The sequence below is a fragment of the Eurypyga helias genome, unplaced genomic scaffold (genome assembly GCF_000690775.1).
Source record: "Eurypyga helias isolate BGI_N326 unplaced genomic scaffold, ASM69077v1 scaffold7044, whole genome shotgun sequence".
Taxonomy (NCBI): domain Eukaryota; kingdom Metazoa; phylum Chordata; class Aves; order Eurypygiformes; family Eurypygidae; genus Eurypyga; species Eurypyga helias.
This window is the reverse complement of record NW_010246794.1, coordinates 52509-66686: the sequence shown is the minus strand read 5'-3', so window position 1 is coordinate 66686 and position 14178 is coordinate 52509. Positions and strand designations below refer to the sequence as shown.

At 38.8% G+C, this 14178-nt stretch overlaps 1 protein-coding gene across 1 annotated transcript in view; it reads left to right on the top strand.

Annotated features, from left to right (window-relative positions):
- AHI1 (Abelson helper integration site 1) overlaps positions 1-13825 on the top strand; it is an 87746-nt gene extending 73921 nt beyond the window's left edge. The window contains 2 exon segments of the mRNA XM_010150529.1: positions 8525-8604; positions 13594-13825. Coding sequence (XP_010148831.1) covers positions 8525-8604; positions 13594-13825 — 312 coding nt within the window.
- The last annotated feature ends 353 nt before the right edge of the window (positions 13826-14178 follow it).

Sequence of the window (14178 nt, the reverse complement as noted above, 5' to 3'; positions counted from 1 at the left end):
CCTTCTTATGGTGATGACTCCAGAGCTCGATGCAGCACGCCAAGTGGGGTCTCACAAGAGCAGAGTAGAGGGGGGAAAATTCAATTCACTTCCCTCCGCCTGCTGGCCACACTTCTCCTGATACAGCCCACTCTCCACCGAGCCTGTACTTGTGCTTGGGATTGCCCCGACCCAGGTGCAGGACCTTGCACTTGGCCTTGTTGAACTCCATGAGGTTGGCACAGGCCCACCTCTCCAGCCTGTCCAGGTCCTTCTTGGGATGTTGCTTTTTGCCTTGCACAGCATCCAAGGTCACTACAAAATTAGAGTCCAGAGAAAAGCAATGAAAGATTTACAAGTCCTGGAAAAAATGGTGTAAAGAGGATATACTTACAAGATTAAACTGGCACAGACTGATCAGTGAAGAGAGTGTATAGAATAGTGCATGATGTAGAGATGTGAATTGGATTTGGATGCCCTCTCTCTCCCCCCCCCCCCGTTAAACAAGATCATGGAACATTAAGCTGGAATGGAAGGCTAATGATCGTGGTAGAATGAGATCTGTGTTTATGCCATGCCTAGTTAACCTGGTGCACCTAGCTACTACAAGATACTATTAAATTTATGCATTAATTATTAATTAAGGAATTAATTATTTTAATAGCATATTTTAGGTTGAGGTAATAACTGAGATTCCACAAACATGTAAATGAATGGGAGACACAAATTTGGCTGGTGTTTGGGTTTGTTTTTTTGTTTGTTTGGTTGTGGGTTTTTTTTTTGTAATTTCATGTTACATAGCACCATATAAATCGTCAAGATAGTGGAATCAAATCTGTGTGTAGGGCTTGCTATACCTTGAAGTGTAATGGTTTTACAGAAGCTAGATAGAAGAAAAATATTGGCATTCAGCTGTTTGTCATAATGAAGGAACGTTCTACAGCACTTTGGCTTTAGGCAATACCAGATACTTCTGAGACAAAACTGCTAAGAAGACCACTGAGGGGGCTGATCGGTTATGGCAGTTCCTGTGTTGCAGCAGTGACACAGCATCTTTTCTTCCTATTCCTTTCATGGGTTTTTTCAGTATTAGAGCTGGTGAAATCAAATGCCAATTTCTTTTACATGGAGAATATGAGAAATCATTAGTTTGTAATGCCCTATTATTTTTATTTTGCTCTGAAAGAAAATATAGCTTTAAAAAAAAAAAAAACACAAAACACAACTTATATACCAAACTTTTAATGAAGTTATTGCTTAAGTTGTTACTATAAGCAGGAAAATATAACTGAATTTTTTGGTTGTGTTTGGTTTTTGGCCATGAGCATGTTTTCCAAATACTTAGTTATATCCAGGTCTGCTATATCTATTGTTCTCTTTGGTGGTTTTTGTTTTGGGGTTTTGTTTTTTTTTTTTAGTAATACTTAAATGTTTAGCTCTGTTAAGACTGCAGAAACAAGTTACTGTAAAAATCATCGTAGTAGCTGCTCATGAGATTTTGCTACCATAGGAGACTAAATAGGGCAGTTAAAATATAGAATACTACTATGGTTTCAATTACTGAGAATACCAGATAGTCTAATTAAAAATTGTTTTCCAACTGCAGATATTATAAATGCATATCTAGCTAATCTTCAGAATTTTATGAGTGAATAAAATTGAATCATTAACATTAGAAGAGGGTGTAATACCCAAGATCCAATATTAATCTTTGCAAATAATAAAAAAAGTTGTAGTTCAAAGAGCCTGCTTTCAAAATGCTTTCTACCATCAACTTTGCATTCATAACATCATAATTTCATGCAAACCTTGTTTTCCTGCCTTGTGAGTTACTTAACTCCTGAGCCACAAAATTAGGTCATAATCATCTTTAATTACAACATACATCTAAACTGCCAATAGAAATTTCATGGAGTGAAATTCTCACTGTAGTGATGAAGAATCCCAAGAAATAGAGATGGACCTGTCATCTGGCTGCTCTAGTAAATATGCTGTTTTCAGGTTTCTTATGCTTAAAGTAGAAAAGACAAGAATTCAGAGTTCTATTAGAAACCAGAATTAGGGTTTTGCAAAATTCTGGCAAATCAGAGACATTTCAAAGTAAATAGAGAGTCTTTTTGTTTGGCCAGAAATGTTCTGCTTTCTATAAAATCTTGTGTTTTATAATTTAAGATGGCCTACCACCCACAATACAAAATGCATCTAATTGAATTCTGAATGTGAAGTACTCAACTTTAGGTTATGTGAGAATAGTGGGAAGTAGTAATAGATTTAAAAAAAAAAAGTAATTTGAAATGTCCCTTGAAAGTGTAAGAAAATATTCTTTCTAGTATATTTATCTTTGAAAAAATTATGTCAAGTAGTAAAATAACGATCATAAGCATGAAAAGTGTTACCTTCAAGAACTACATTATTATTGCACAATTTGGATAATCTACCCAGAGATCATCAAAACTTGATTCCATGTATATTCAAACAAAGTTTGGGATTATCAGTGTTCACATAAATAATTCATGTTCTCACTGTTCTTCTCCTGCAGTAGGTTGTTGTCAGACTTTCTGAATACTTAGCCTAGCATGTCTGGAAGTAACCTGCCAAGTAATTGATGCTTTTCCCTTGGGCTTGAGCTCTTTCAATGTGGGTGGTTTTGCTGGGGCTCAAAATATACTTAGTAGATGTAAAAATTTTAAAAGCATAGAAAATCTGCTTAAAAATATATCCCAAAATACTAGCTAGAATTTTTTCTATTAGTTTTATCAAAAAAAATCATTTTATAGTTTGTTCTGTTTCTATTTTCTGCTTTAATGGTGCCATTCCTCAGGTTACTGGACCACACTTCAGTGACTGATTATCTTTTAGGAAGAAGAGGGACTCTAGGAAATGTGATAATATTAATGAGGGAAACATTAAAGAATTAATACGATGGGTCTCTTTCAGTGAATGCAGCTGAAAACTTTCAACACTTCATGAAGTGTGTTCATTTTCAAGGTTCAGAGAGGTTGCAGACCCACAAAAAAAAATGTGATATTTGACTGAATTAGAGGGTATTATAGTGAAGTTTATAATTCTGGGCTTCATTCGTGCTTAATATGATTACAGATCTCGCTCTAAAGACATTGACATCTGGTCTGGAACAAACTCAGCTTTCCTAGAATCTATCAGCAAAGCTGCTGTGAAGTCTTCCACATAAACTGTTGAATGGGCATTATGAAATAGAGACATCTTTGCAAATCCTACTTTTGAAATAGTAATTACTATGATTATTCTTGAAGAAATCCTTCTTCTGCAGGAAATGTTACTATCTACTTACTACTACCATCTATGAGGAATAGACAATTTTCCTTAAACATTACCCGACATTAACATATTTCACCTTTTTAGTCCTATAGCTTCCTATTTTTTGATATTCTGTTTTCCCTTGAAAATGCAGTTTGTACTGTTCAAGTTGAATTATTCTCTCTCAAGCATGTGTGTTGCTACTTTATTTGTAAGCTGGTAGCTCTTTCCTTTTGAACTCCAAACCCACTTCTGTGGTTCCTCATGTGTTCTGCCTTAAAAAAAAAATGTTTGTGTCTGTGTCTATAGTGTTATTTGAGTCATTGAAAGGAAAAATATCTGGTTTATAAACAAATTAATACCCATTGGGAAAAAAGAAAAGATGAGATTACATCCACAGTCGTTTGCCATAAGGATCTAGTCTCTTCAAAGATCGAAAGAATCAGGCTGAGCCCCTGGACTGGTCAAGCAGAACCAAAAATACTATTGAGGGACACTCACATGTTTAAGATAGCTCACAGGAGCAAGCTAACTTCTCTGACCCCATTATTTTCTCCTTGGGTCCTCATAGCCTCTTTCTGAACAGGATTGAACTATTTTTATGCAAATTTCAATGCAAAGCTGTAACCACAGATAAATTCCCGGAGGCCAAGACTTGAAACCAGCTGTTCTGAACCATAGTGCTTCAGTCTGAAGGATTTTGTCTCCACTCTTGTTCCTCCTCTTTCTCTTCCTGGCCCTCAAATAGCCATCTAGTTGATTTGATTTCTGAGATGCAGTATTTGTCAGAGTTGAGCCATGACTATGTGCTGATCTCTCCTAGCCTTGAAGAGGCCCAGGATTTTACAGTTTCAGACTAGGCAAGACAAAGTGTCCTCTCTGCCTGTGGCCCTGACATTCATGGATGGAGAAGCTAGTGAGTATTGGCTTAGTCCTGAAGCGCTACAGTGGTTTAGCTGGTTTATATGGGAAAGATAGAAATTCGTGCCAATGTCTGTGGTGTATACAGACCCACGGTTCTGCTACATATCCACAGCTGAGTTAATACTGTTAGACATAAAGGTTACAATATGATGAATCTGATACAGATAGGCTCGTTCTTTAAAAACGCTAGAGAGGAGGGGAAAAAAGCAATTATAAGTTAATTGTGTTCTAAATAAGAAGGTCGTGGCAAAAGAAATTATGTAACTCCACTAGCAAAGCTTCCTGCCAGCTGTTCATTTAATGGGGAAATGTGTGGAGGGGTACAAAATAGCAGGGAAGAAAACGAGGAGTGTGGTGTGGTATCGGCATTACTCCCAAACTTGACTTATTAGAACAGTTTTGACAGGCATCAACAGGGTTCTGGGCACGTAAGTGCATTGCTCTAAGTCTTGTATCTATGGACGGTGTAATAGAAAACAAAATGCAAACTTAATACTGAGTTTAACGTCCTAAAGACTAGTCTGAAAAGACAGAGACGTGTTTGTTCTTGCCGTCTGTGATTAGATCACATTCTGTAGAAACAGCTTCTATGGGAGAGTTCTCCAGTGCAGATTAGGCCATAGAGCAAGCACGTTTACTTTCAGGACTTGAATCACCTAAATAGTTTGCCGGCACCACTCCATTCTGCACCGCAGTCTGGATGAGTTTAATAGCCAACACTGTATCTGTTACAATACTGGGTTTGCTCCACACAGTGACAGTAATGCAGATCTCTTCCTGTGAGACCTGCTCATGCTTAACAAGAGGTCAAGAGGTTCAGAAACAGGGAAAGAAGAGATCAACAGCCTCTTCAGCCCTTCTGCAATGTGTGGCTTGTTCCTTACCTTAGCATGTCCTTGATACAGTCTCATTGTCAAAGTATTACTACCACCTCCTTAGCCACGTACCTCCTGCCTGTTTTCCCAGCCTCCACTCACTCATTGACTGTGCTTCTCCTGCTGCTTCACCCCCTTGGTGCACCAGCTCCTGCACTGCCTTCTTGCATCTTCTGCTGACCCCACTTGTTTCTTCAGTACGGCTGCTGCTTATTCACAACACTGGGATGGGATAGTAATTCAAGGAGCGGGCTGAGGGACACAAAGGTATGTGGGATAGGGAAGAGAACGTAGCGGCAGTGATATCGGATTCAGAAAGATCTAGTATTTACTTCTTACCTCATTTACACACTTGAAAGTTTGTAGGTAAGAAGGGTATCATACTTGAACTGTGGTCTGGAGAATTGGGAGTCTGTCGGTACAGACACTAGGAATTCTCATTAGTTGCCATGTCAGGTGAACACAGCTATTCCAAGATAGTCTTTAATTTTGTGCTTTCCTTTCCTTGGTACCCATACAGAAATGCTGTGCTTGAATATATGAAAACCTATGTGATGAGTAGTTTTTTTAAAACATACCATAAGAACCCTCAATTAGGCAGATTAATTTGGTGGATACCTTAATGTTCTATCTGTAAATCAAGGACAATTTTCTGTGTTTTGGTATCCATAAGTAATTAAAAAAAATTAGTCTTTTTTTTTTTAAGAGACATCAGTCTTCTGTAGTGGCACTTAAAGAAATTCTACCAAACTGCTTTGCAAAGGTCCATATTTGATTGTAGTATTAGTACAATGCTGAGATTATGTTACAGTTACTCAAAAAGGAGGATTAGAAACCTCGTTCAGCATAGGATTTTCAGAAAAAGGTTTTTTTTGGACTGCAAGCAGTGAGCTCATGATTGTGTATAGCAAGGAACTGCAAGGTTATGAATGCTGAAGGAAGTATTACTTAGTCATTGCCTTTACAGCAGTCCCTTTTATTTTCATGTCAGTGTGATAATATTTCCTTCTTTTGTGTTTACTTTTACCATTCACTTAGCCTCAAGTTTATTACTGTATTAACAAGGATTTTGTGTGTAAAATAGATTTTTCTTCCTAGCCCTGCCAATGCTACATTATTATATTCTGCATTATTATATTTTGTCTAAACAAATCCAGCAAACTGTGTTATTTCAGTAGACTAATTCTAATCTGGAATTAGTTTGTCCTTCTGGAATTCTCCTGGAGAAACTGGCTGCTCATGGCTTGGATGAGCAAACTCTTCACTCGGTAAAAAACTGACTGATGTCTGGGCCCAAAGAGTGGTGGTGAATGGAGTTAAATCCAGTTGGTTGCCAGTCACAGGTGGTGTTTGAAATCTGTGATGGGTAAGTTTAGAGTTTGAAAACAAAGTATTTTGAAAATTCCAGTACCTGAAGGGACCTACAAGGAAGCTGGGGGGGATTTTTTACAAGGGCCTGTAGTGACAGGACAAGGGGTAACGGGTTTAGATTGAAAGTGGGGAGGTTTAGATTAGATATCAGGAAGTTCTTCATGGAGAGGGTGATGAGGCACTAGAACAGGTTGCCCAGAGGAGCTGTGGATGCCCCATCCCTGAAAGTGTTCAAGGCCAGGCTGGATGAGGCTTTGAGCAACCTGGTCTAGTGCAAGGTGTCCCTGCCCATGGCAGGGGGGTTGGGACTAGATGGTCTTTTAGGTCCCTTCCAACCCAAACCGTTCTGTGATTCTGTGATTCTATATTTGTTCTTTTTTAAAATACTGAAACTATTACTGTTAAAAAGAAATTCTGTGAAGCAACCTTCTATTTTCTCTCTGTGTTAAATATGGAGGAACCATGGTACACCTTGCCCGCATGGTCAGACGAAACAAAATGAACAGTTGCCAGAGTGTCAAGAACTGTAGTATTTTATTTTTTTCTCTTTTGCATCCAGAAAGCTGTTGTCGACTTTGGGGTTACATTTTAGATGCTTTGTTGGTTTAGGCACTCCAAAGCTGCTCAGTGATACTCTCTAATACATGCGTTTTTTAACTGGGGTTTTAGACATAGTAATGTCATTAACTGGCTGTTTCCTGGAGCAATTCAGGCTGATAGCTGAACACTAAACATCTTATTTACAAGCAGATGAGTACCTCTGTACTTGGCAGAACTGGATGGCCTAATCTTTTTAACACTGAGGATAGTTGAGAAATTCAGAAACAACGTGGTAGGTTTTGCTTAAGGGTGGCTATGAATCCAAAATTCAACTAACAGTCTTAAAAAAAACAAGTTTTGAGGGTTGACTTAGTTTCAAGACCATTCTTCTCCTTTACTCCCTGAGAAATATCTTGCGTTTTGCAAAGTACCAGATCTAATCTCTCCCTCCCTCTCAGGCCTAGGGCTTCAGTATCCTGAAAGAGACTTTCTCCAGCTTTCCAAGCTCTTCGTAGGAACTAGTCCCCACTCTCACAATGCCTTCCTGGGTAGAACTTCCGTTTTTCTTGCACGCATGCCATACCAGACAGGCACTTACAGAACATAGCTGTCCTCTCAACCTGAACTACAGTTCCACAACTGTTTTTCACTGACAGCATTGTGGTACTGGGTCTGGACCTGCAGTGTGCTGCGCTGCTTTCCACAGCTTTCCTGCTCAGTTGTGATGCTCTGCAGGCCTGAAGTTCCTGGCTGGATATGTAGCGTATGCCTGGTTCCAGAAGAGCAAATTTTGAGTGAAACATCATAAGGCCTGTCATTTGTGTTGGATTCTGCTCTCCATGAAAATGAAACTACATGGGTAGTTACCAGATACTTGTGAACAGCCTGGAAGAAGGTAGAGAAAATAATCTGTACCTAAAAACAGTGAACTCAAGAAGGGCACGTATGTTTCCTTCAGCGAATTCTTGTAGTAAGAAAGAGACTTGTTAGAATGAGAAGAGGTTTGTTAATACTGGGAGCCAGTTACATAGAGACACACTAATTACATTGGAAATTAGAGAGTTCACTTAAAACCTTTCAGGTTTGGTGGTTGGTTTTAGCCCTGAGTTAAAGTAACCTGGAGTGATATGAATTGCTTTTGACTGAAACTTGAAGCGTTAAAAAATAGGCAGTTTTTTTCTTGTTAAAATTATACAATAAGATGGCTTATTAGCATTCTCTTTACTCATGCAATAGCAAAAATAACAATTCTTTACACATTGTGTGCATTTTAAGCTTCAAGAAAACTCATAACATCTTGTTTCTACAGTTACCTGAAAACTGTCTCTTACTTGAAAGTAGGTTTTGGTGGATTTTTTTTTTTTAAAGCAGGGTACTTCTTCCTTGTTTGTAACCACACAGAGTTAACATTTTATGGCTGATAGACATTATTTTTCAAACAAGGCATATTCTCTCCTTATTCAGGAAGCTGGTGGGTTTTCTATGTACATGTGTTGGCCCCATTGTCTGTCTTCTTTTTACCTTCCTGCTTTTTTTTTTTTTTTTTCTCTCTTTTACAGATGTCACCAGTCATCAGTAAGACAGGGGACCTAGAATTTAGCACGGAGTGTGACACAGAGAGAGACTCACCTGCAGCACAGTAAGCAAGAAATACTTAAAACAATTTGCAATGTTATTTCTACAGCTGCTGTGAGAAAACTGAGAGAAATATTGGAAAGGTTATTTTGTTTTAGCTTTAGGATAATCATTCAAAAAGTGCTTCACACCTGAAATGTGAAGGAGATAAGCGTTTGTATATCTGTGCACATACACATACGCATGCACACACTCTCCCCTGCTAAGAGCAAGGACTATAATGTACATGAGAATCAAAACTCAGGGATATGGGATGCCCCGTGGTATCTCTTAGCTATGAATTAGGCTTCATTGCTACAAACTGCAAACTGTATTTGCACCTTCTAAGAATGAGTTAATATAAATTGCAAAAGGTTGTAACATACTGAGAAGATGCAAGCTAGCACCACTGATGGTGACTTGCATTTTTTAAAAATTGTATGTATTCGTTGTGTGAAAACTGTAAGCAGATAAGGTGTCAACATTTTCAACAAGAGCTTCCACAATATATTTAGCAATTGCAACCATTTATACTTCAGAAAATACATCTGAAAATACTTCCTGTGTTTGCCATTACAGGCATCTGTCATCTAAGCAAAGTTATGTCAGTGACTGTTTTCCAGACTGGTCCCCTCCCCATATCTTTTGTGCATATATGGTGTATATGCAGATACGTATCTGACTTTAACTTATCTTTAAACCTTAATTTTCTGTCTCCAGCTGTATCTGGATTTGAAAATAAATTGTGAGTGGAAATTTTAACCTTCACGTATGATGAGGAATGGGTTGTATAACTATGCATTGACAGAATTCAGCATTGAATTTTGGGCATAACTATTTTGATAGCATGTACATTAAGGAAGGAAACGCCTTATAAGCACAGTTACTGTGACAGTTGATACAGTCTGTTAGAAGCCAGTATCAAAAATTTGGTATGACTCAACTGTCAGTAGAGGTTCAGGAAACAAATTATTTCAAGTGACCTTTCCAGGGCATCCATTGAAGGAAGAATGTGGGACCACAGATTTAAAATATGGAAACACAGATTATTTAATCAAATTCAAGAGTTTTGAGTCATATCAGATGTGAAATACTCATTTTAAAGGAAGCTAAGGCTCTTCTGAGGAGAGGTCACACTGAAGCGTCATGTTGAAGAAACTGAACCCCCAGATCACTTCAGTTATATTTCAGAAAGGGGAGAGAAGACATCTACATGCCTGAGTCCATACAAGGTATTCCCTCCTCCTGAACTGTAGGGAGCAGGAGCATCATGGACATGCCAGTCTGAAGTCATCCTTCATGCCATTGCTGTCCCATCTGGGCAAAGAGCAGTGTTGCAGAGCCTCATTCACAAGCTTTCAGGGTACTGAACCATTTAGACCTGATTGCTAGTGAAGGATGCCGTGCGGTAGCTAACCTTGTCAGGGGAGAACTGATTTGAAAGTGAGGAAAATAGACACGTTACTGCTGCACAGTGCTGTGTTTTCCTTCTGTGTACATGACATCCGAGTCTATTATGTTTTTGCTGCATTTGTCCTCAGTGCTTGTGTTTCCTTTGACATGGAAAAGGCAGTTTTCACTGCATGTTTTAAGATCAGAATGCATATCTGACTAATGTCTATTCCTGATGTAAAGCTTGAATCCGAAAGTATGTTCTTTGCAAGCTCTTCCATGAACTAGAACTTAATGAAATGTGATTCCCTTGTCTTTGTAATTATAGTAGTGACTGCACATACCTAGTTTTTTTTTCAGAGGAAACAACAAATTTTTGCCTTATTTTGAGAGCTAGAGAGAGAGATCTTCTGGCATTTCTGATGCCAGTAGTTAGAAAGAATGTTCCATATTTCTGTTTATAGGCTATCTATATAGTACAGATGAGATAATAAAACACCTCAGAAACATGGCTGCGCATTTTTTCATTAAAATTCTCACTTCTTTGTACCTGAAACTATGACATGCAGGGGCTGTGACAAAACTGTAGTTTTCTTGTTCACTGCAGTTGATTTGTCTTGAAATAACCTTAAAAAACGACCCGCATGCAAGTGTTGCAATCTTAACGGGAAAAGTTTCGTAGTTTACCATCTAAAAGCATGACTTGAGGCCAGTCCAATCTGTATAAAAAGCTGCTCCACCTAAAATATGGTTATCTACCTGTTTTCTGTGAAATACACTGAGTATCTATATCACATGCTAGTATATAATAGGAACTGTGCAGTAAATAAACTTTGTGAGAAGCAAATGAGATGTGATTGCCAAGTACGCACTTTCACTATGCAGAAGTGAAGTGTTCACACCTGCACCACTCATTATACCTTTCTTTGAGCCTCCAAATAAATGCTGTTTTTCCTATTAGAACAGTATTCATTAAGGCCACAGTACCTGCTGTGAAAGAACATGAATGGCAAGGCCTTGTGTCTGTCTTTAACAATTTCTGAATGGAAAATGTGGTTTTGCAATAGGAGAACAAATTCTACCCAAGGTGGTAGTAGATTTTTATCTTAGCCAAGCAGTTAACCTATCTTCTGCAGACTCTAGAAGAAATAGAGAAATGTCCACATAATAGATGCTAAGTGAACTGAAGTTTTTATCTAAGCATCTCAAAGATTTGATACATCATCACATCTGATGTTTAAGTAACAAAAATATAAAAACTACTTCTCAGAATTTGAGTAGCTTTGTAGTGACAATCCACATAGTATCCTCACCCTTTGCATATTACTGATTACATACGATTTTTTAGTATAGACATTATCTCCTAAGATATATTCCAACTGTACTGTTTTGTTGCGCTACACTAGGTAGTGCTCTCTGCATAAATTTACAAGTGATTGTGCATCGGACCCAGACGAACATTCAGTTTGGTACTTATATTGGTATATTATTGGCACTTGTGTTACTGTTTAATTATGATTTTGTACCCTGTTTTCTTCATGCAGCAGTACTTAAGTTGTTCCAGGAATCCTAACACAGGGGGCTTACACTCCAGAATGTTTTCCTTCAGGATGTTCCAGTGTTAGAGTTGCATCAATCCATGTATTCATAAATACAGTACTTGGCTCACTACTGGGGCCAGTTTTAATATCTTTATCAATGACCTGGATGGGGGGATCAAGTGCACCCTCAGTAAGTTTGCAGATGGCACCAGGTTGAGTGTGGGAGTGTTGATCTGCTTCAGGGTAGGAAGGCCCTACAGAGGGATCTGGACTGGCTGGATCCATGGACCAAGGCCAATTGTATGGTGTTCAACAAGGCCAAGTCCCAGGTCCTGGATTTGGGTCACAACAACCCCCTGCAATTCTGCAGACTTGGGGGTGAGTGCTGAAAAGCTGCGTGGTGGAAAAGGTCCTTGAGGTGTTGGTTGACAGCAGCTGAATATGAGCCAGCAGTGTGGCCAAGAAGGCCGGTGGCATCCTGGCCTGCACCTTTATGAGGAAGGGATTGTGCCCCTATACTGGGCACTGGTGAGGCTGCACCTCGAACACTGTGTTCAGTTTTGGGCCACTCACTACAAGAAAGAAATTGAGGTGCTGTAGCGTGTCCAGAGAAGGGCAGTGGAGCTGGGGAAGGGTCTGGAGCACAAGTCCTGTGAGGAGCAGCTGAGGGAGCTGGGGGTGTTCAGGCTGGAGAAGAGGAGGCTGAGGGGAAACCTTATCACTCTCTACAGCTCCCTGAAAGGAGGGTGCAGAGGTGGGGGTTGGTCTCTTCTCACAAGTGACAAGTGATTGGACAAGAGGAAATGGCCTCAAGTTGCAGCAGGGGAGGTTTAGATTGGATATTATGAAAAATTTCTTCACCAGAAGTGTTGTCAGGCATTGGAAGGGGCTGCCCAGGGTGGTGGTTGAGTCACTAACCCTTTGAGGTATTTGAGACATGTAGATGAGGTGCTCGGGGACATGGTTTAGAGGTGGACTTGGCAGTGTTGGGCTAATGGTTGGAGTTGGTGAACTTAAAGGTCTTTTCCAACCTAAATGTTTCTGTGATTTTACAAATACACAATCTAGTTTTAAAGAAAAAAAAAAAATCAAACTCTAGGCAGATAGTCATCAGTCCATTAGCAAGGCTGATGTGTAAACATTTTAATTTATAAAATACGATTACATCAGTGCAGTGTGACTGACAGTAATGCTCTTGCAGCACCCTTCTGGGGGAAACTGCACACATTTCATTACATTCTTTAGTCTTGATTCATACACTAAGCATTCAGCATGACAGTTCTGGTCACAAACCAAGATCCCTTTGTGCTAGCACAATACAGATTTTGAGCAAGGACAGTACCTGCCCTTGAAAGGTTACAGTCAAAGTATTACTTACATATTTATAGTTAAATAAAGTTACAACTTCTGTTGAGTGGGAATTCATGGTAGAATTGGTGTAACATGTACATAATCCCTGGCATCATCTGCAAGACCAGTCTAATTCTCTTGTTAAGGGCACTGACTGGGAAAGATTTAGAAGCTTGACTGATGCTTTTGGCATTATATGAAGTGTGATAAGCATGAATAGACATTAAAATGTCTGTTCCTATAAATGTGTCATAGTTCAGATAAATTCAAATGGAAAAAGTAGTCTTATGTACTTTGCCTGCCTGTCTTGTTGAATAAATAAACCAGAAATCTCTCTTTAATTGCAAGTATTTTGGTGTTTGAGCTTAGGAAAGAAGAATAAAAAGTGCAATTGCTTTTATGAGAGGAGAAGACTGGTAATTTGTATTTTCTAATTACATCTGTTGACTGTTGATCAAGACTAGCTGATTTTTAAGATCATGAGCTGTACTTTTCAAAGCAATGCTATGATATGTTGAAAAGTAGACTAGTGGAGTGGCCTCATATTTTGTCTTCGTGTTTTTTCTGTCTTTGTTCTGCTGTGGAATGTTAGTTTTTGTAGCTGTTTCAGCATTGTTATCAAGGGGGATGGGCAGACAATTGCTCTAACATCAGCTGTGGATGGAAAAAGCTCTAAATTTGGGCTAACTTTGTGTTTCTTTTACTCTGTTTTTATATCCACCTTCCTCTAGAGGTGCAAAGAAAAAGAAGAAAAGAATACAGAAGAACGAGATAGAAAATCAGCACAACTTAATGGGTCTCGATACTCCTCTATCATCAGTTACAGCTAATGGTGTTTAAAATGAACCTACAGCCCATGGGGGAGAATTGAAGAAGAAAAAGACAGTGAGAGGCTCAAACTTCAGCAGAAATGAAAAAACAAATATTGCCTTTGAGCCTGAATGCTATGACATAGAGTCATAATTTAGTTCTAAATAGAGGTGTGATATTCGGTATATATGTTGAAGGCTGCAACTCGATCTAGGATTTTCTTGTTTCTAGGATTAACAAGAAACAGAAAGTTAAAATACTCAGATATGCAAAATGGCACCAGTCGTGACTTACCAGTGGCGTAAACCTGTTTTGGAATATTTAGCTCTGGGTTTCATGAAATCAACAGGACTTGAATGCTCAGCTTCTCACTGGACTGGTAAAATCTGAAACCAACTTCCATATTTCATGAGAACCTCACTGGCAAATATGGTCTTAACCAATTTAGTATCTGATTACACCTTAACTTAGGCTAAACAGGCATTTCTGTAGACTGTAAATCAATC